Source organism: Delphinus delphis, chromosome 14 (genome assembly GCF_949987515.2).
Source record: "Delphinus delphis chromosome 14, mDelDel1.2, whole genome shotgun sequence".
Lineage (NCBI taxonomy): Eukaryota > Metazoa > Chordata > Mammalia > Artiodactyla > Delphinidae > Delphinus > Delphinus delphis.
This window is the reverse complement of record NC_082696.1, coordinates 3,055,377-3,077,198: the sequence shown is the minus strand read 5'-3', so window position 1 is coordinate 3,077,198 and position 21,822 is coordinate 3,055,377. Positions and strand designations below refer to the sequence as shown.

At 53.5% G+C, this 21,822-nt stretch overlaps 1 protein-coding gene across 1 annotated transcript; it reads right to left on the bottom strand.

Moving 5' to 3' along the window:
- Positions 1 to 17,519: 17,519 nt before the first annotated feature.
- On the bottom strand, positions 17,520 to 21,159 carry PRR18 (proline rich 18). Its single transcript, XM_060030467.1, has 2 exons — positions 20,882 to 21,159; positions 17,520 to 20,784 (listed from the first exon to the last, which is right to left on the bottom strand). Exon 2 carries the CDS (start codon positions 20,751 to 20,753, stop codon positions 19,950 to 19,952), a length of 804 nt encoding a protein of 267 aa, XP_059886450.1. The 5' UTR covers positions 20,754 to 20,784; positions 20,882 to 21,159; the 3' UTR covers positions 17,520 to 19,949.
- Between the last annotated feature and the right edge of the window lie 663 nt (positions 21,160 to 21,822).

Genomic DNA, 21,822 nt, shown 5'->3' with positions numbered 1-21,822 from the left:
GTTGCTCTTTTGAAATAATAAAATAAAATAAAGCATCAGCGACATGGAGGTTGGGAGCTCCGTCCCCTCCTCCGCAGGACACATGAGGCCCCCTGACTCCCCTGAGCGCTGTCCCCGGGGAAGACCCTCAACAAGACCCATGGTTGGTTGCTGTCCCCACTCACTGTGCTCGTCAAAGCCCCCGCCACCTTCTTTCCAAATCCCCGGTCCTGGCAGCTTCCGCCGGGCGTGGGACCCGCACCTGCCCAAACAAGAGCTTTGGCTTGTAATGTGATTCCCGAGGGGGTGACGCAGAGGATGTGGTGGCCAGGATACAGTGGGGCTCCCGCGCCCCAGCGGAGCAGGGTCAGTCGTGGCGCTAGATGACTGTCCCTGTCTATGACTTTGCCCACACCCGGTCTCCTTCTGTCCTGCTCGCTACCTAGACCCCTTGTCGGCTCTGTGAGCTGCTTACCGCCCCTCCAATCAATTCTCTTTTTTATAAAGTTACTCAGAATTAGTTTCTACTGTTTGTAGCCAAGAGTCTCACTGGTACAGCCCTTGTTACTCAATGTGTCTGGCACTAAAAAGAACTCAATAAATATTTGTTCCATAAATGTCATTACTAAGAAGGAAAGTGAAAAGAATGCATGGTTACATAAAACCAGGGAAATCTGGACGTTCCAGTCCACCAGCAAGGCGGCAGTCACCCTTTCAGCGGACGTCATAGCATCGTGGATGGGGCAAGACGGTTATTGCCCAAAAATACAGTTGGCCTCTGTACTACCACGCTGGCTTCTCAGAGTAAACGGAAGCTGGATTAGGTTATAGCCTCATCCCAAAGCTAAGGAAGTATTTTCCAAAACAGAGTCAGAAAAAAGGAAAATGACCCTGCAAAGGATGGGGGCTGTGGTGGACACACACACCTCTGGGGTTAAATCCAACGAGCCCACACTTGTTGTGCACGTGAAATAAGCAGGAAGAATGACCGGGAACTGTGTAAAACTAATGATTTAACTGAAAACAACACAGAAGAATATTAAATAGAGTGGGGCTTAATGATAGAGGTACGGTGAAGCCTGAAGCAAAGGTCCAATAAAAAGTGTGTCGTGCAAGTCTCCTAATCCAGAGAAATTCTCTCCTTCAGTTTGTCAGGAGCTGAGTTCAGTCTCCTAATCACAAAAAAAAGTCACATCTAGAAGATTCTAAACATCACGCACATGTGCAAACACACAAAGAGCAGAACGATGATGCTCAAGCGTGGGTCATGGGCCGTAAGTACAGAAACTGACAGTGAGGAACGAGAAACTGTTTAGAAAATTGAATGTAGATACTTTACACCTGTGAAATTAATAAGAGAAATTGTTGCCTTGCATTTTGTAGGTCTTTTAAATTTTCATTGAAATTGAGAATAGAAAAAACCTGATTCTTCACCCCAGACAACTTGAGAAGCAAAGATACCATATAAAATAATGGGCTGGGCTTCCCTGGTGGCGCAGTGGTTGGGAGTCCGCCTCCCGATGCAGGGGACGCGGGTTCGTGCCCCGGTCCGGGAAGATCCCACATGCCGCGGAGCGGCTGGGCCCGTGAGCCGTGGCCGCTGAGCCTGCGCGTTCGGAGCCTGTGCTCTGCAATGGGAGAGGCCACAGCAGTGAGAGGCCCGCGTACCGCCAAAAAAAAAAAAAAAAAAAACCTGATTCTTCACCCCAGACAACTTGAGAAGCAAAGATACCATAAAAAATAATGGGCTGGGCTTCCCTGGTGGCACAGTGGATGAGAATCCGCCTGCCGATGCAGGGGACACGGGTTCGTGCCCCGGTCCGGGAAGATCCCACATGCCGCGGAGCGGCTGGGCCCGTGAGCCACGGCCTCTGAGCCTGTGTGTCTGGGTCCTGCACGTCCGGAGCCTGTGCTCCGCAACGGGAGAGGCCACAACAGTGAGAGGCCCGCATACCGCAAAAAATAAATAAATAAATAAAATAATGGGCTGATCGATGGAAGTAATAGTTTGTAGAAAATCGGTCAGATCAGTATTTCACTTCTAATAGAACAATCTTCGGGGGAAAAGCATAGAATGAAAGTACTAAGATGGGGCAAAGCTTGATGTGGTAGAGTGAACTCTTTGTTTGATATTCTGTTACTCTTCCCCCGGGTGTTTCCCTACCAGGAAAATGAAGAACCTTCCAGAAGGCTGAGCCAAAAGCCAGAGAACACGGCCTGGGACCTACTTCCAGGAAGAGAAGCCGCAGGAGCTAATCGAGGAACATTCCATCCCTCTGCCCCTGGCAGCACTGCCCCTGGGATTTCAGAATCCTCAGTCCTGGACGTGGACCCTGGGAGCCCGGGGAGGGTTTCCCTTGGGGAGGAAGCCGTGTATTTTGCACGTGGAAGAGAAGAGAAGCAATTCCTTGTGACAAGGAGGAAGAGGATGGTGGATGGTCTATATTTGTTTCCCATTTGCTGTCTGCCCCACCTGGGCCTGCACTTCGGGGGCACGGCCCCCAACCCTGAAGTCGGGCACTGGGCCTTGGCCAGCGTGTGCCCGGGCGGACTGTCACCAAGTTGCACCACAGTTCTTTCCTCTGCCCTAAGCACCGTCCCTGCCAGGCTCCTCCACCAGCCCCAGGCCCCTCGAAGGGAGACGCTGAGGAGGCGGCAGCCTGGCCTGCGGCAGATGTGACTCAGCTGCCACCACCGAGCTGTAGGGATCAACACCCCAGAAAGACCACACACAGCGGACACTCTCACCACAGGATCAAAGCTCTAACCCTCCTGGGTGTTTGCAAATGTATTCACACTGAACTTGGATACATCCAGGGTAGCATGGCGTGATCCATCTCAGCTGATGTGTGCTGCAGCGGGGAGGGAAATGGAGGCTTTTGTCTGCAGGGAGGCGGGGAAAGGGGAGCCGTGCCTGCGGTCACAGCGTGCGGGCCGGAGGCACAGGGTGTCTCCTGCGGGGACTCAGGTGTGAACGTCGGCGAAGCGCAGCCTGGCAAGTCACAGGACAGAGCCCATGACCAAGCGTCAGGTGCACAGAAAGGAAAACCTAAGCCGCCTGTTCTGAGGTTGATGGTGTAAAACTGGACAGAATGAGCCGACGTAGAACTGGGTCGTGAACTGTGAGGGAGGGTCCACAGGCAGCCACTCCTGTGTCCCGGGAGCCGCTGCAGCGTCTTTGATTCCTAAGTGGGAGCGAGCTTGACTTCCGAACTTGAGGGCACCTAAGGGGGGCTTCAACATGGCCGGGGCTGGGCAGGGTCTGTCTCCACCAGAGCAGCCGCCGTGACCCCTATGTCGGGACCCACAGAACACCAACGACCATCTCCAGATGGATCCTCCTAGCCCCCGGCTATGTAACCTCAAGCCTTCATCTTAGGTAGGGGACCAGGAACCGGGAAACGGTTCAGCCATCTTTTTGGAAAGTGTCCTCTTCCAGAGTAGGATAGGCACCATCTCAAGGGACCTCGGTCAAGATGTTTCCATTTGCCCGACACACAGGCCAAGCTGCAGGTTTCTCAGGAGCTCCACCCATGTGAGCAGGGACCGCCCAGATCCTGTGGGTCTCCACCTACTTACGTGCAGACATTTCAGGTCAGAGGAAGAGGCCCAGCTTAGGGACAGATGGGTGATTTGAGCCCCATACCCTCAGGAGCACCCATGTCCTCCGTGAGGTCCGGGAACACAGGGAGAATGCAGGAAGGAGCCTGGAACCATCTGGTCTCTTCACAGATTACACGTTCACAGTTAGAGAAACTCCGGTCTCCAGGGCCCACATCTTTTGAGAAGGGCCACATCCAGAGCTCCAAAAACATCATATACAATTCAGAGATGCTCTGCTGATTCTTACACCACCCCTCCAGGCCCACCTTCACTCACATGCCTTCTGCTAACGCCCCGGGACCCAGCACCAGCTGGGAGGGTCAGCGCCAAAGCTTTGCAGAACTTGGGATTTCTGTTTTACCAGGATATTCAGGGGGCCTTGGAATGAAGCTCAGCGTTTTACAAACACACAAAGTATTACCTGTCGCTGGGAACAAGTTGTAACTGTGTTAAAATCAACATCAGCATTTTATCTCATTAAGACTAGCCGCTCGGCAAGCAGAGACCCTCCGATGTGTCGCTGGGTGCCGGGTCTCTCCACAAACACCGCGTCCCTCTACGTGGCCAGCTCTCCATGACTCCCGCCTTGCCCTGGATTTCCACACACTTTCTCCCATCCCAAATCTGACCTTATTAGAGGCCCGTCATGGAGACAGTCCCAAACAAATGAAGGGGGAAAGACGGGGGGGGCACCGTTCCATTTCTATAACTGGAATATACTTACTTCCTCTGTTGCCAGTTTATGACCAGTTCATGAGAGTGACACGGCAGGGGCCACTGGGAGAGAGGGAAATGCGATTTCTTGGTAAAAGTGAGGGCCAGCCGCCATCACCGAAGGGGCTCCACCACCTGCTGTGAAGACAGAGGACAAAGTCGGATCGGTTTTCCTGAGGACACTCGCCAAGGTGTGACACACCAGAGCAGGGTCACAGCCACTCCAAGGACCCCCAGTTCCACCGTCCTCCCCGCAGACCATGTTGGGACGATGGCCAACAGGAGGATGAAGAAAGAGCAAGCGGCTGCTACTCTACGGACATGGTTTCCTCCTGGACAGTCTCCCCGGGGGGTGGGGGAGGGCTGGTCAGAAGGTCAAGGCTGACCTTCGGTACCTCTTCGGTACCCACAGAAAAACATTCAATAATGACGTGTGCTCCTACGATGACGAAGAAGGTGATCTGGTCCATGAGGGAAGCACCTTCAAGCGGAGGGAAACTCAGGGGCTTCTCAGGAGCTCTTCCAGCAGTTGGGGTGCACATGAGGGGTCCCTCAAGGCTCTGTCGTCTGTCCCGATCACAGAGAAGGCCTGGGGGCAAGGGGCTCCTGGAGTGATGAAAGGGCCCTGCAAGGCGGGAGGCCTAGGGCCAGTGTCCAGGGTCTGCCGTTAACTGTGACTTTGGCCACTCAACTCCAAGCTCAGGTAACCAAGACGTGGGAAGACAGCGGCTCTCCCCTGGGACTCTGACCCCGACTCCGACGTGTATTAACACTCTGATCTGTTAGGGACTGCTCGGCCTCCCTTTAAATTCAGTTACCTAATTTCTAAATGGGATTGGAAGAACCCCTTACCTGCCGGAGGCCGGGAGACCCAGTTAATATCTTGGGACCTTGTGGCTTCAGACTCTAAGGGGCTAATCCTGTCCATACCCCTAACCAGCTGGAGGCGACTGGGCTCTGTTTTGTTCAGTAAAATGTGTGGCTTTTCTCCCCATTGCCTTGGACAAGTTTCAACATTACTGAAAGCCAGAATGCTGCTTCCCCGGGTTTTTGTATCGGGAACTGAAATTCCCCTGCATCTCTTTCTATTCCCCTCCCACCCCCATTACACCGTGAACATGGCGCCCTCCTGGGACCTGCGTTTCCAAGGTTTCTCCTCTACAAATGATGGTGAGGAAGGAAATAAAACACGCCCGGGTTTTAAGTTGCTGGTATGTGTGATGTATTTAGAGAACTACATGAGGCAGGGCGGTTAGTGTGGGAAGTAAAGTTTTAGACAGAGATTCCCAACTCTAGCCGCCCATTACAATCACCTGGGCAGTTTCAGCCTGATGTCCAGGCCATCCCGGGATTCTGAATCACCGGGCGTTGTCTCTTGTTTTGTTCTGTTTTGTTTCTAATTACCCAGGGGCAGCCAGAGTTGAACACAGATCACCCGCCCATAACAGAGAACAGCCATTAACTCAGCTGGGAAAGAAAAAGATAGTTTAATGGCGCTGCCACTTAAAAGTCATTTTAATGACTCAAAAAAAATAAAGACAAAACCCCAAACCCTCCGTGTTATTGCCAGGAGTATTTAAGAATATAATACATTTCTTTTTTTTTTTTCTTGAATCTTTTTTCATGAAAATTAGAGGAGTATAACAATCTAATCTCCATTGCTCGATTTATTTTTGCAAAACAAAAACAAATCCAAAAGCTACCAAGGTGATGTTTGTTTTTCCATGGTGCAATTTTTTTTTCCCCCCCACGGTGCTATTTTAAATAAAGAGGCCTCACAGGCCTGCTGCAGCATTTTCATGCGTGATGTTAATCTCCTGATTCCCTAGAGAAACAGGCCAGCAGTCTTTCCCGGGCCAGCACAGAGGGTGCCCAGGTGGCCTCACCCGGGAGGGGTCAAGGCGCCCATGACCGTGTCCTTCCCATCTCCTCTCTTCCGCTCCCTTTCACACTCCTCACGCCTCGCTCCAGCCCTGATTTTGACGACGACCCCCCACCCCCAACCCCAGACGCCCTCCTGGTGCCCCGCGTGCCCACCCCCGCTCTGCGTTCTCTGGGGCGCAGCTCCAGCCAGTCGGTCCCGGTGCGCGCCGCCCCAGTCCCGGCACGTCCCGGCCCGGGACTCACCGTGGGCCGCGCGTCTCCATAGCCGGCTGTCACAACACACGAGCAGTGCTTAGTGACACCTTGGTGCTCCCGGGCGCTGCTCCAGCATCCTTTGTTCTCATTTACCGTTCTACCAACAGCTGCCGGTTCACGTGGGAATTTAGTGCTGGTTTGTCCTCGCTGTATAACTTTCTTGCTCTTGTTAGACTCCTTCCCCCAAGAAAGCTCCTTGAGCTTTTGGACCTTCGGTCTTGCCTCAAAATTAGTAAGCACTGGGGAACACCCCCAGTGTTTGCATTTTCAAAAGCTGCATGCGTTCGTGATACTGAGAATTATACTAAAAATATAGTGTGGTAATACCTCATCAGGCTAAATAAGTATGGGAATAGAAGTCACTTTCTGTTTATTATTCAATCAATCACATCATTCCATCCTTTCAGGTGCTTTCATGAATCCTGGCATCAGGAAGGTGAGGAGTGTGGCTTGGGAAGATTTGGGAGCCGGGAAGCTCTGAGTGGACCCACGTTCATGGAGGGGCAAAGGCTCTGGTGGCAGGAAACACATCTGAAGTTCCTCCCTTTTGCACTTAATTTGTTGACTCCAGCTGGGAAGAGTGAACAGTTACCCTCAAATGGAGGCTTCCTGTTACCCCACACAAACCTTGCCCACGGGACTCTAAGGGCAGAGCGCTGATCTAACAACTCAAAGAAAAATAGAACCGTTTGGAAGGGGATTTCTTTATCGATTATAAATCTACAAGCCCCCTTCCCTCCATCCTTAAATCCTGTGAGACTGGACGTGTAGCAGCAGTTAGGAGCAGACTGGCCCAGGCTGAATCTTCGCTCCCACGCTCACTGCTGTGTGACAGTGGGCAAGCTGAGCAGCCTTTCTGGGCCTCAGTCTTCATGTCTGCAGAATAGCGCCTACCTCACAAGGTGTCAAGATAATTCAATGAGTTCATATACATACCGTGTGTGGCGTTAAAGAAAAAATTATTCTGGCACTTGTGAAAGCGGTAAGGAAGATGCTGTTCGGGGCTATTGTGTTACGGTCAAGACTATCACGACAGGGAGAAAGACTGGGCTCGGCTCCAAATACAGCAAAGGCAGCCGGGGATTCAGAGCCGGGGTATCGTGATGCACGCCCGGCTCTCAGACCAGTGCCGGCACATGTTTGCATCTGGTAAGTGAATGCCCGTGGCCACCGCATGAGACAATGCGCATAGGTGCCCAGCGCAGAGCAGGTGCTCTGCGTCACTGAGTTGCAGTGGCCGGTGGCATCCACCCTGCCCTCCTGTGGGCAGACATCCTCACTTCCCCACCCCCACTGGGTGAGGACAAACCACAGCCGTCTTCTCCCCAAAATCTGCATCCTGCAGGGCGTGACACAGAGTCAGCCAAGGCGGGCTCCCCATTAGTGCCTGCGCCCTGGATCCCCGAGCCTGCTCTGGTCCCGCCCTCTCCAAAGCCTGGTTCCTCAGATTTTCCTCCCATTCTTTCTATTTTTTTTTTTTACATTGAAGTATAATTGACTTACAATCCTACAATATTGTATCAGTTGCAAGTGTACAACATAGTGATTTTATATTTTTATGCATTACAAAATGATCACCACGATAAGTCTAGTTACCATCTATCACCATACAAAGTTGCTCCAATATTACTGACTGTATTCCCTATGCCGCGCGTGCCCCTCCTCGTTTATTTATTTATTTATACATATTTTCGCAGTACGCGAGCTTCTCACTGTTGTGGCCTCTCCTGTTGCGGAGCACAGGCTCCGGACGCGCAGGCTCAGCGGCCATGGCTCACGGGCCCAGCCGCTCCGCAGCATGTGGGATCTTCCCGGACCGGGGCACGAACCCGTGTCCCCTGCATCGGCAGGCGGACTCTCACCCACCGCGCCACCAGGGAAGCCCCCCCTCCCGCCGCCTCGTTTATTTTAAAGCTGGAAGTTTGTACCTGTCCCTCTCCATCACAGATGCCTCTCACCCCTCCCCCTTCCGTTCTTTTCAGAGTCCATAACCTTCTCAGAACTCTCTTTGTGTTCATGTTGAAGCAAAGTTAGCTTCTATTTTTAGAAACCAAAGAACCCTACAAGTAGATTTTGCTTTCTCCATATCCCTATTTAAATGCTCTTATGGATGGTGAAAACCAAAGTTAAAAAGTTGTTTGTTTTTACTTAATAACTGGACTGAGTGTGTAGTTCCTGCCCAAATAACCCTTGACTGGTCACTTCCAAGAGCTGGAAAGCCACAGAGCAACCCCACATTCTGCAGACTGTGGGAGCCGCTCAGGGGCAAGCAGAGCGGCAGATTACGCCTAGCGGATCCACGAACTAGGAATTCCAGTGTTAATTCTAGCAGGACCCAATACCAAAGAAATAAAGTCAAAATCCTCCCGTCCACCCCGGGGCCCGGAGCCCTCACTCACATCACGACCCTGTGGGCAGAAAGCACCTCACTTCGTCTGCCCACATCTCTGGCTGGGACAGGGGCTCCCGGTGAACTGATTTTTGAGTTACCAGCTCTCTTGCTGCCATGTTGAGAAGTCAGATCACCATCTCATTCGGCTACTTAACACTTTAGGTAAAGATGGATGTGAAAGATAATTGAAGAGTGAACGTGGCGAGTTTTCAAGTACTAACTGGAGAGCTAACGTCTATCGGTGATGGGTAGTCCCACCCCACCTAAAACTCTAACAGATCAGAGGGACGGTCGGAACTAGTGGGTAGAAAACTTGGTGAACAGAGCAACACCGTTTCATTGCTGATTCTCCGGAAGCGTTGGTTCAGTGGTCCTACCTGCCTGTAGATTTCTCCACGTGCCGAGAAAGGAGAATCCAAGTCCCCTTTTACGGGTGTTGTACGAACGATTTCTGATTAGTGAATTGAGCCAGATGGATTGCTCATTTAATCAAAAGGCGTTCACTCACTCATTCACTATTCACTCATTCAAGAGGCATTTTTACACACTGACAACGTTCAAGGAAGTGTCACAGGACCAGTATTGTGTGTAGCGATGAGTCACAGCTCCCAGCTCCTGCCCTTGGCGGGGATGTGTCTAAGAGGGGAGAAGAGAACGGTGCAAAATAGCTCCAACTCAAGGCAGAATACGGCCCACGTCAGGGGAGAGCGGGGCAGAAAGGGAGGTAACTCTGCTGCGGGTGCCGGGACGGTTCCAGCTCGGAGGGGGCACTGAGATGTCAGGTGTGACAGTGACGTCTGCTTTCATTAGCACGAGCGCAGCGGGAGAGCGGCTGGGGGCTGGAGGTTGTGCAAGAAGAGCCCCTGACAGGAAGGGGGCCCCAGGGATTGAACTGCCGGCTCTAGGACAGCCCTGAGGGGCAGAGCCAGGCGCCTGCGCAGAGCAGCTCCCAGCCCCTGCCCCTACGTTAGCACCTGTCCTTTAAAATCTCCTCGGACCCTTACACTTAAGGTGGGAGTTAAATATGAGTACAGTATGAATAAATGCATTTAGAGGAGCTGAGAAGGCCAATCAGATCTTAATTAAGGGGAAAAACGTGGTTCTTCCTGACTTCCAAAGCAACAGGAAGATTAGGGAAGGGTTAATCCAGACTCTTTCATCCTTAGAATTAAACCCCAATTTCAGTCTGAACCACAGCAGTGTTCAGATTTGAATTGATATTTAATTCCAAGCATATAACGCATGAAATACTTCTGTTTAAATCTTATTTCTTTCCCTGCTTGAAGAAAATAAGAAAAGGGACGACAAGAGAGAGTTAATCTTTTTGACCAAGATCACGGGATCGTGGGGAGCCTTCCCTGCGTCTTTGCTCCCAACTGATCCTTTATGTTTTTGATTTTAATATTGCATAGCTATGCGGGGAAATCTAGTATTTCTGTTCACTGTAAATTATAAGCTGTGTACTTGATCGTAAGCTTTTATAAGATACTAAGTTTTTTGAGAAAGGAAACGCCAAATGAAGAGGGTCCTGCCGTCTAATTAGTTGATAGACAAATAAAACCAACTTCTTGAGAAGCCGGGATGGTGGAGACCTTGGGAAAGGTTTTCCTGTTTATGATTGTTTCCATGGTGGCTTTAATCCACAAGTTCAGGTATGTACTCTGCCCTGGGCTCATTCTTTATTGTGGTTTTGTTATTTTAAGATATTATTATTTGACCAAGACACAGAGAGAATTCTGAATAAAGGCGATCATTTCCTCCCTCTGTGTTTACTGTGCACCGAAGCGTCCCTTATTTACTTGCAATGAGCTGGAAGGGGCTACTTTGGAGGAGTACATCGGGGCCTTCCGGATCCTTCCAGCCGGCAGAGGAGACAAGAGGAGGGAGAGAAATGAAAGAGGCCTGACCTGGGCAGTGGCCCTCGATTTCTCCCAACAGGAGGTAAAGTCGACGTGGGGGAAGAATCTCAGTGAAGCAGAACGTCCCTGGAAAGCCCGGAGTTCGTGGGTGTGGTGATTGGGCAACTGCATTCCCCTCCATCTCCTCCCGACGGGTGCGGATGAGGCCCCCAGGGAAGTACGGCCAGGGCAGCTGTTCAAACAGCCCACTGTCCTGGCAGCTTGCAGCCCAGTGGCTGAGACCTTGACAACCACCAGCACGTTTGCCTAGGGTTTTGCTGACACATGGCCGGGGCCCGGGGCCCCTTTGAGTCACACCCGTAACCATCAAAGTCTTTTGGTGGGCAAATGGGGGAGTCTTTTTTTCTAATATCAGATGAATATTTTTAATAAGCTTTAAAAAAAAACACATCATTTCATCTGTCTTCAGTTTTTTTAATTTTGCAAAATGCACAGGTTAGTAACCCCAGCAGCAGAGATAACAGCAAATCTGAGGTCGAGTGGAGAAAGCTGGAAGGAACCCAGTCTGGGTTCATCCTGGCGACACAGACTCCTAACTTTTTCTTTAAAAATCTGGTATCTTTGCTCACGATCAGCATGTGTAATTTTATAATTTTTAAAAATCTGATAAAGCAAGCTGCGACTGAACCATCCTCCTGTGCGACGCCTGCTATTCAGTTGACGTGGGAGAATCGCTGTCTCCGTCACGTATCTGGGATTGCAGACGGTACGTGGGACAGCTTCTGGGTCCTTCCAGCACCACCGGGAAATGAACACGAGCCAGCTCAGCATAACCCACTAGCACACACCGCTCACAGCTCAGCGACGTGCAGGAGTAAATCTGCGTGACCCGTTCAAGGTCCCGGAAGACCCCTGGGTGTGTGCCTGGTGGCACCAGCACATCACGATGGCACGTGCCCTGGGGGGGCATCCGCGGCACTGAGCACCGGGGCTCCGGATCTCTTGAAGGAGCACCAATACCGACCAGAGCGAGCGGTCACGTTCTGGAAACAGTGGGCTCTGCGGCCCCAGCTGAGCGAACAAGCCCTTCATTCTCTGCGGTTCAGTGTGGGATGTTAATGGTTCTTCACGGTTAACGGACAGTCAGGGCTCTGAGGCACAGCCAGCCTCGCTGTGCTGCTGTGCAGAGGGAAAGAGCCGCCCGGGACATACCAGTCACCCCGGCCAATGGGCCGGCATCTGAACACACGTGGTGTGCGTGCTCCCAGGCGGGCACCCCGCCAGCAGGCGTGCCCGGAGCCTCTGCTCACGCCCCTCCCAAGAATGGGGCCCCCAAACATGTCTTACGCTCAAATATATGTTTGAACAATGACGTCATGGTACTGGTTTGGGTGTGTTTCCTGAGAAACGGACTCAGGGTGTTTTCCGTACAGAGGGATCAGAACTGCCTCAAGCTTTGGAGAGTTTGCTCGGACCCGGAGGATGAGTGCGAGGCAGGTTTTGGAGGGCGCCTGGCCTGTGCCCTTCCCAGGAGGGTGGCCACGGGGACCCCTGGGCACGTTACAGAGCCCGCCCCCGGCGGGCCCACCCCCTCCCTGCTCACTGGCTTTCTCCTGCCCCTCCCGCAGGGCTGGCAGACACGACGGCCACTGTGGCCGCGGCTGTCCGGATCCTGCATCCCATCTCTCCTGGCCCTGACGCTCCGCCCACCCTCCACCTCCTCAGATGCATCGTGTTCCCCACTCCACCCCCTGGGAGAAAACATCCCACAGCTTGTCCTGGAGCAAACGGGCCACCCTCCTGGGCAGGAGCCCCCGTCGGCCTTGCCTGCACAGCTGTATGCAGACCTACCTGCGTTTTAGGGCAGAACTAGAATCTTCACGCCACTGACAGTAAGCGCGTGCACTCCTAGCTCAGTGACGGGGCGGTGCAGAGCATCTGTACCCCAGGCCGACGCCGGCCATTTCCCAGCTCATTTACTTTCCTAACGAGGATCTACTGGTGACTAGAACAAAGGTCAGCGCAGCTAGAAGACCACAGATGGCGAAGCATCGCTCACTCATGTCATCACAGCTCCGTTTTTGCCCGACGTCTGCTCGTCTTTCCTTTCTACCGATGAGGGGTCCCTTCTCTTTGTGCTGCACATTTAACATTTTGAGGGCATTTTTTCTAAAATTTGGTCAACTATTCTGTTGTTATTGGAAGAGCGGGTGTAATTTCTGCCAGGAGCTGCTAGGCTCTGAGAACAGACAGGCGTCCTTGAAAAGGTGCCCCTGACTTTCAGACACGCCTTCTGTGGAGATGGAAAGTGAGGGATGCGGGTGAAACAATCTCCTTAACGTGGCTTCGACCGTGGGGCGGTGGGCGCCCGCCGGCCAGTCTGCCCGGGACAGCTGTGCTCTGTAACAAGGATGAAATCATCTGATGGTCTGTCGTTGGCCCTTCCATCACCCGTGGTGTTTCTCTGCAGGCGCCGGGACAGCACAGCAGTGGGTACTGGCTGTGCTTGGTCATGAGTGAGCCCTTTGTTGGAAGGCCTGTCCCCACCACTAAGAGATTGTTCCAGCACTCTCTGGCTGGGCCTTCTCTGCTGGTGCGGCGCTGCGGTCGGCGGGGTCATGTTCAGGGGTCTGTGCCCAATGACGGCGAGCACCGCGTGACCGCGTGCCAGGCCCGGCCCCCCGGCCGGAGCTCCCATCGCCCTGGTCCAGAGGGGGAAGCCGGGAAGGCAGTGACCGAAGAGGTCACTGAGAACGTGGGGACCGGGATGGGCCAGGCACTGGGCTCGGTGCTGCCAGCCCACCGGCATCACCGGGTGACACCTGGACACAGAGACCCTCAGGGTCACTGAGTCTCCCTCAGGGTCTGCTTTCTCTTTCACCCAGAAAGTTGGTTTCTTCTAAGAGCGCCTTTTCAGCAAGTCCCTGGGATAAGGTTTTCATACTTTCGGCCTGGAGACCACATCACCCCATCCCAACCCCTCCGCTGTGTGACACACCCGTGGGTCTCAGGTGACTGTAACACCTCACAAGCAGCATAACTGAAGGGTGTGGCCCCTCCGACTCGTGAAACTACAGAGTGAGTCCAGGTCAGGAGGCGTCCTGGGCAGACTTCCCTGGACGCTTCCCTGTGGGCATGGGACACAGCAGCCGGGGGGAGGGGCGGGCACACCCCCCTCTGCCGCCCCAGCACCCGGGGAGCACCGGCCACAGTTTGCTTGTTGCCACTCATACCTGAGTGCTTGGGACACATCACAGGTGCCCCTTTTGTCTATAAAATTGGCCAAAGTGTTTCATCCAAACTGGTGATGAATGTAAGAGCTCTGAAATGAAGGCTAGTGTTGTTACTGATGCAATAAAAAGGCAAACAGGGCTGCAGGCAGGCAGATCCACAGCGCCGGGGACCAGGGCAGAGACTCAACCCAGCGGCTCGACAGAGCACAGCCTGCTGTGGGGGAAGAGTGAGCCCGAGCGGCCCCGGGGCAGAGAGGGGGGATGCCCAGGGCACGGGAGAGGCCCCGCACCGCGAGTGACATGGCCCGCAAACCAGGCGCTCCTTGCAGAAGGGAAGTGACGTTTTCCAGCGTCTTTGTGACTGTACGTTGGAGGCTTTCTGTTTAATCTTTTGCTTAAGGAAACAAGCAAAATCCTCCTTGCAGGCAACTGAGTCACAGTGCAGAATAAACACGTGTGCCTCCGACATGCAAATACCAGGTGCTTTACTGTTCGGCAAACTAGATGTTGACCTTGGAAAGGAACTTTTTCTAAAATAAACAGCGAACACTAATTAACACTAAGAAAACACGTTGGCCATCGCCTGCTCTGACCAGCACTGCCGGCGGTGGGTGGGAAGGCAGGCCTCCTTCTGTCTCCCGGTCTAACTGCCCTTTTAAAATCTGTGGGATTTGCAGTTAAATCCCTCCTCTTACTTCTGATCTTGGCGACTTGTGTGTTTTTTTCTCTTGATCAGTCACACTAGATGCTTTTTTTTTTTTTTTTTTTTTTTGTGGTCACGCTGCACAGCAATGCAGGATCTTAGTTCCCGGACCAGGGTTCGAACCCGCGCCCCCTGCTGTGGAAGCTCGGAGTCTAAACCACTGGACTGCCAGGGAAGGCCCTCATTTTAACTAATCTTTAAAAAGAACCAACTTAGGGCTTTGTAAGTTATCTCTATTGTAAGTGTCCTACTTTGTTGATTTCTGGTGTGATCTTTGTCTATAAAAGGTTTTAAGTCTATGCTCCACGGAAAATTCAAGATTCCCAAAACCCACCGAGGGAGGTTCCTGAAAGGGGCGCCGTGTGAGGGTCCTCCCCACGCTCGCCCACGTGCCCTCCACATTCACTGGACCCTCTGTGTGAAGGTTAAGAAGTTGAATCAGGAGACCCGGGTATGAGGTCAGCTCTACCACTGGGTGGTGGTACAGGTGCTGGTGTGAGCTGCTTTCCCCTCTAGACTCATCTTCTACATCTGCAGATGGAGAGAAGGCGGCCGTGTCCTTGCAGCCGGGGCTGCATCCCAAGCCTCCTACTGGCGGAGGCTCCACCTGGGGCACATGGGGAGGCCCCCCCGGGAATCCCGCAGAGGCCGCAAGCCCCGGCTCTGTCGTCTCCCGCGTGTCTCCACCAGGTAGAGCGCGCTGCGGCCATTTCAGGCAGAGGGAATCTAACACCGCACGTGGGTTTCAGAACGCAGAAGGGCGGCGGCAGTGGTGGCGACACGCAGTCGGCCTGAGTCGCCCACGGTGGTCCCTGCAGGCCACGCGGCTGCCAGGTTCCCTTCTGCCGGAGCAAGAGACCCCGAGAGCTGCTGTCTGAGGCTGCTGGGCCCCGAGCTGCCCCGAAGCTGGTCCTGCTGTCTGAGTTGGCCCCACCCGAGGTCTGCTGAATTAGGACATCTAGATGGGGTTTGGATGGTCTGTGTCTTCAAATGCTTCCCCAGGATTTCAGACGTAGGCCTCCACCCCCCGCAGATGACAGGCAGCAGGAACTGAGGATACACATGGTGGAAACGAGTGGTTCTCAAAGCGGGCTCCAGGGGCTTCTGAGGGTCCCCAGATTCTTCTAGGGTCTTGGCTTGTATTTCTAATACAAGAAGTATTGATAGAAATATAATCTACATAGATGTAAGCTCTTTGGCCTCCTTCAATAACTTTTAAGCATAATATGTTTTTAAAAGTGTTGGTCTTGAGACCAAAAAGCTTGGGAACTGATTTGCAGACAATTTTCTGGTGTTTTAGGCTTGTTGTTGCTAAATAGTTAAGCAGATCTAAAACTACTTCCTAAAGACTCTCTATTATTATTTTGTCAGGTTTCCATATAATCCACCTCCATCACGTGGGACGGCCCAACATGAGAGAGGATGCAACTGAATTATCCCATTGGCTTTCATTAAGAACTAATATGAAGAACATTTATGCATCTTCTGGAAACTGCATTTAAGGATTCGGTCTACCATATTGTATGTAATACAAATATATACATAACACAGAAATAGTTTCCTCTAAGAAAAGGTTTGTCTCTTGTAATGTGTTAGTGTGTCTTGTTATTAGATATGGAAATGAACAGCTCATTACTTTAAATTTTGCCTTTGCTACCAGGAAGCTCAGAGCTAAATTTTGTGTTTGGCTTGAAATAAGTCTGAAATAAGGAGGTGAACCACAAGACAGGTTTTTATTTTAAACTCCTCAGGGAAATAAATCTTTAGCCCTCGCCACACATGTGCATTCAATGGTTAGAGAGAAAAATCTCGGAATACTCTAGCCAGGGAGGGTTTTGATTTTGCACACATAAGTGCCAGAGAATCATGTTTTTTGGAGAGTAAAGATTCTCTGAAGTAGTAGTTACAGCTGACCTTGAGCTGGGGATGCACCGTGTGGTCCCAAATGCTTCACACACACACCTCAGCATAATCCTTACCAGGATCCACCGTGTCCTCTTATCCCCGTAACACTTAAGAGATGGAGACGCAGAAATTTAATGAGAGATGGCTGACAAAGAACAGCAGGCTGGACGGCTCCAAAGGCCACCTGTGACCTCCAAGTGAACATTCTCCTGGACCACACTGGGGAGGTGCTCAGTCTCTAAGCTGAGCACAGGGCCACCATGCCAGGCCACGGGAACAGCAGCCCTCTTCACCGGGCAGCATCTGGACAAAGGCAGTGCTGGTCTGAACCAGGTCACGCTGGGCCCCTCGCTGGTGACAAGGCGTTTGTGCGCAGGTCTGTAACACGCAAGTGTTTTTACTGCTCATTTCACAGTTCGCAGAAATGTTCATGCTAACATCAAAGGTACAAAATTACAATTTCAGAGTCAGTTTAATGGAACCAGATCCCACAGGTCACCACCTTCCACAGAATCGTATCATTTCTTGTGAAACCACAAAACTGAAGTTTCTGATTTCTGGCATCTGCTATTTCCGGAAAAGATGCACCTGCTTTCCAGCAAGACGCTCTGCAACATATCCTTAGGAGTATATTTGAATATAGCTTTCATGGGGGGGTCTGTGCCACGACAGGAGGTTGAGTACCGTTGCCAACCTTATTTCAATACTCTTTGACTAGCATTAGAATTATTAAAATCCTGGTCACTGCTGGCAAGTAATTAAGGCCAATGACCCTTTGCCAACCCCTGGAAATTCCAGAGCCCCAGGTGGGGCAGCACCACGGAGAGACCATCTCAGATGAACTTTATTTATTTATTTATTTATTTGGTCTCGCTGCTCAGCTTGTGGGATCTTAGTTCCCTGACCAGGGATCGAACCTTCGCCCTTGGCAGTGAAAGCACTGAATCCTAACCACTGGACCGCCAGGGAATTCCCTCAGAAGATCTCTAAATATCTCGGTGATCTCTTCCTGATCAGTGTTTAATATCCTCCTAAAAAGAAATACAGTCATCAAATTTCTCTTTTATTTAAGCATTAAGAAGCTGCAGCACAGTGACTTAGAAAACATCCTCAAAACATCAGTTACAACATGAACAGACGTCACGTGTCATGTGTAGAACCTTTCTCGCGTTTTACTGAGGGTCGTCAACCAGCGTAGAATAAACGTTCCACACATCTGCTTTTAAAGTGACGAACAAGGCACACAACTCTACCCGACGTCGCAAGGGAGAAAAATGTGTGTGGTGTCTTACTGCTGCCAGTTAAGAGCGAGATGGGGCTAGGAGCCCAGAGAAGGGGGGAGGGTGAGGAGAGGGAAACAGACAAAGGATAACACAGGGGCACAGAGACCACGCATGAGCAGCAGCAGGACCCAGACACACACGGGCAGACGCAGAAAGACGCTCTGCAAACGTCGATTCCTTTAGCAAAGTCTTTAAAATGCTGTTATCGTCACGATGGGCAGGACCCTGGGCCTCTTAATCACCGGTATTTGCGCTAAGTGCAAATGAGACCAAGTTACGACTCTGCCCACCTTGAATTCACAGTTCACTCTCAACCTGCTGGTTGACGTCCAGAACGAGCTTTCATTTCTCCCCCAGGACCCAGCTCTGCAGACGCCACCGGGGGTGCCCGGAGCATTCATGAGACACGTGTCTTAATTTCACCTCCGAACGATTGCTGACTTTGCCTCTCTGGTAGTAATACACTCATTTAAAATAAAAGACGGTCTAGCTCTGTGCATTCAAACAGGAGGCAAGCTATTCAGCGGGCGGGGTATTTGGTTTTGCATCTCATCTGGCGGCTGATCTAGCTCCCACAAAATTAGATGCTCCGTGTCTACCTAGACTTGTGCCTGGCCCGAGAGAGCGAGATTAGAGCAAAGATCTCCACAAGGAAAATACAAACTGGTTTTTAAAAATGTAAAGCTTCCATGTAAATATAATCAAGACTTGACACATTAAAGTCGAATGAGATAAACATCAAACTAGTCATTAACTTTCACAAAATAAGTCCAAAATTGAGGTAATACATTACACTGTTCTATAATGAGCTTTATCTGATTATAACATTTTTGCCCCTTCTCAACCTTCGAGTGAAATAGATGCATGGAAAAAAACAAATCTAGAAAAATCAGCCTGGAGTTAGTGGGGAAGAGCACGACCCCTGAAAGGCAGCAGAGTCTCACCCTTTGTTCAAATAATAGAAATTTCCTTTTCTCAAATCACTATATACAAATGTACAAAGCCACCACGTCACTGATTTTCACACAGCGGTTAAAAATACTGAAAACACACATCTGCTCTGCACTCCCCACTTTTCTCCCTAAACAAGCGGCTCTCTGGCCCGGCACATCTTGTCCTGCGTCTGGGTCCAGCTCTCTGCACTTTGCCCCCTCCCTCTGCCTACCCTTCCTTTCTGTAGCACAAAAGACATTTGTGAGCAGCACTTCAAGTACAGAGGATGCATTTTCCAGAAGCTGAGCCTCGCTCCGGCTCACACCTTACCCCAGACGCTGAAAAAATTGCCGCAGCTGTGCTTCAGAAAGCCTTGTGTGTGTGCGCGCGCGTGTGAGGTTTGTGAGTGGAGACAGCACTGCCGGCAAGAGCATGCATGTGAACCAGTGTGAGTGTGAGGATGTGTGAGCATGTGTGCCTGTAGGAGCACGAGTGTGAGGTGTGTTAAGTGTGCATGAGAGCACGAGTATGAGTGTGAGAGCTGAGTGCGTGTGTGTGAGTGTAAGCATGTGAGTGTGCGTGTGTGTGTACGTGGGCTCGAAAGCCCCCACGAGTCAGTGTTGTGACCACCGAGCACTGTGCCCGTCACAGCGCCCACTCTCCAGGCGGACCTTCCTGGTGGTCACTACCCTCCCCCTTCCCGTTGGGAAGTTCGGTTCACTTGAGCCCCCAGGCCTTCCAGTCCCCGGGACATGTTTCTACTCAGCAGAAACAAAATCCTAAGTGCAGCACCATGTCCAGCTCTGCACCAGACGGCCACCCTCCTGGTTCGCCCCACACCCACACGTGGCTGTCACCCACTGCTCGGACCAGGGCACCTGGCGTAGCGCACCCGCAGAGCGACACCCACAGACGGGGGCCCGCGCCCCGCGGAGGGTCTCCGGGACCTACGCGAACCTTAGGAGTGGGAGCTGAGAGGCACCTTCACCCCCGCTTATCCCCACCACCACCACGAGCCCCGAGGACACCTGTGGGCGTGGAAGAGGCCCGCAGGTGCAGAAGGCAGACCCACAGGCCCCGGCGCGCGGCAGGGAGAGGTCGGCGGCCGTCCGCCCCCGAGGGAGGTGGGCCGCGTCCCGCGTGGGCCCCTCGGCTCCCGGGAGGGGCGCGGGGCGTCAGCGAGGCCGAGTCCCCCCGAGGGCGCGCTCACAGCGAGCTCAGGTGCGGCAGCGCGTCCAGGGGCCCCGCCCGGTCGCGCGCGGCGGCCGCCGACTCCACGCCGCGCAGCCACTCGGTGCACTTTCGCACCAGGCCCTCGTCGGCGGCCGCGACCTCCTCCTCGTACTCCACGTCGTCGTACTTGTGCCGCTCGTTGAGCAGCGACACCTTGAGCAGCGGGCGCAGGTCAGCGGGCCGTGGGCCGGGGTCGGGGCCCTGCAGGCCGCCGGGCAGCAGCGGGCGGCGGCCGAGGCCTGCGGCCCGGGCTCGGGGCCAGGGGGCGAGCGGGCGCCCGGCGTCGGTCGAGGGCGCGGGCGCCGCCCGACGGGGCCGCGCCAGCAACTGCTTCTCCAGGTGGCGCCGCTGGATGACCAGCACGGCCTCGGGCGTGAGGCTCAGGGAGAAGTGCAGGGCTGCGTCGGGCCCGGCCCCGGAGGTGGCGACCCCCGCGGGGCCGTCGCCGGAGCCGGCCGGCCGGGGCGTGCACGGAGCCGGGGCGCGCGGGCGGCCGGGTGCGGACGGGGGCGGGGCGCGCGGGGAGGCCGGGCCGGGGGCGCGGCGGGCCGGCGGCCTCTTCAGGGTGGCAGAGGGCCAGGAGCTGGACAGCATCACCGGGGGTCGCTCGGGGGGCCGTCTCTTCTCCGCGGCCGCGGCGGGCGGCAAGGGCCCCGGCGGGGCGCAGGCGGGCACGGCCGCCTTGCGGGTGGCGCCCGGCTTCCGGGGCGGTGGGCGCGCGGCCGGGACCCCCGGGGTGGGGGTGGGCGGCGGCGGCTGCAGGGGCGGGAACGGCATGGTGCTGCCAGGCCGGCGGGTCGTCAGCGCCCTGGAAGGAGAGGGGCGGCTTTAGTCTCGGTGCGCGGGGCTCAGCGCCCTCCCCGTGGGTGGCCGGGGTCTGGCCCTCGTCCTCGCTCCGCACCCACCTCGGTCCGGCCGCAGCATCTCCGGCTTCCTCACGTCCCGGCGCCCACAGCCAGGGCTTCACGCCAAGGCACCCCTCTCTCCTTCCTCCCTCCCTCCCTTCTGGGGCCGGGGGCTCTGCCCCGACTCGGGTCTCCTCGCCTGGCTCGGCGGGCACAGCACCGTCCGCCCGGGCCACGCCGAGCCAGACGCGCCGGCGGGAGAAGGAGCCGAGCGCGGTGGCCGAGGACGCGGCGGGGCGAGGAGCCGCTGCGCCCGGCTGGTGTCACGAGCGACTGGACCGGGCGAGGCTCCCCAGCTGGCCTTCCACCGCCAGGGGCTAGTTTTAATCCACCAGAGGCGGGGAGAGCCGGGCGTGTCCTAAGCCCTAGGCGGAGTCCTTGCACGTTGGAGAGAAAATCCTGAGGAGCCTCTCGGTGCCTTTAAGATGGTGGGCCAGGCGGCGGCGGCGGGTGGTACCTCTGGCCGGGCCGGCCTTGCAGTCCGGTGTCGGAGGAGAAAGCTGGCTGGAGCTCAGAGGTGGGGAAAAGACATTTCAGGGAATCTTCCTGCTTTTGCTTTTATATAATGTTGATGCCACTGCTGAAAGACGGTCATTTTAAAATTAAAAACCTAGTTTTCCCTGAATAGGCAAAATAGACCAGTTTCAGTGAAATCATGATATAGGAAGTACCGGACATTAAGTTCTTTTCAGGAGTGATTCCTGTGAGCAAAGGAGAGTATTTATTGCTGCAGCAGTGGTTCAGAATGAATGAGACAGCTTCACCGTCAACTTAGATTCTAGTGGTAGAGACACGAAAACACTCCTTCGATATTCAAACGTTTGTTGAATACATGAATAATTCAGTGAATAATTACAGAGCAATACGTCATAAAGTCAAAGTTTCATACAAGCAGTCCCTGCATTACTTATGGAGAACTGTCGGTTGTTTAGATCTGCAAA

Bases quoted from the DNA above. Each gene is read 5' to 3' on its own strand.
- PRR18 (XM_060030467.1), bottom strand. From the start codon at position 20,753: ATGCCGTTCCCGCCCCTGCAGCCGCCGCCGCCCACCCCCACCCCGGGG.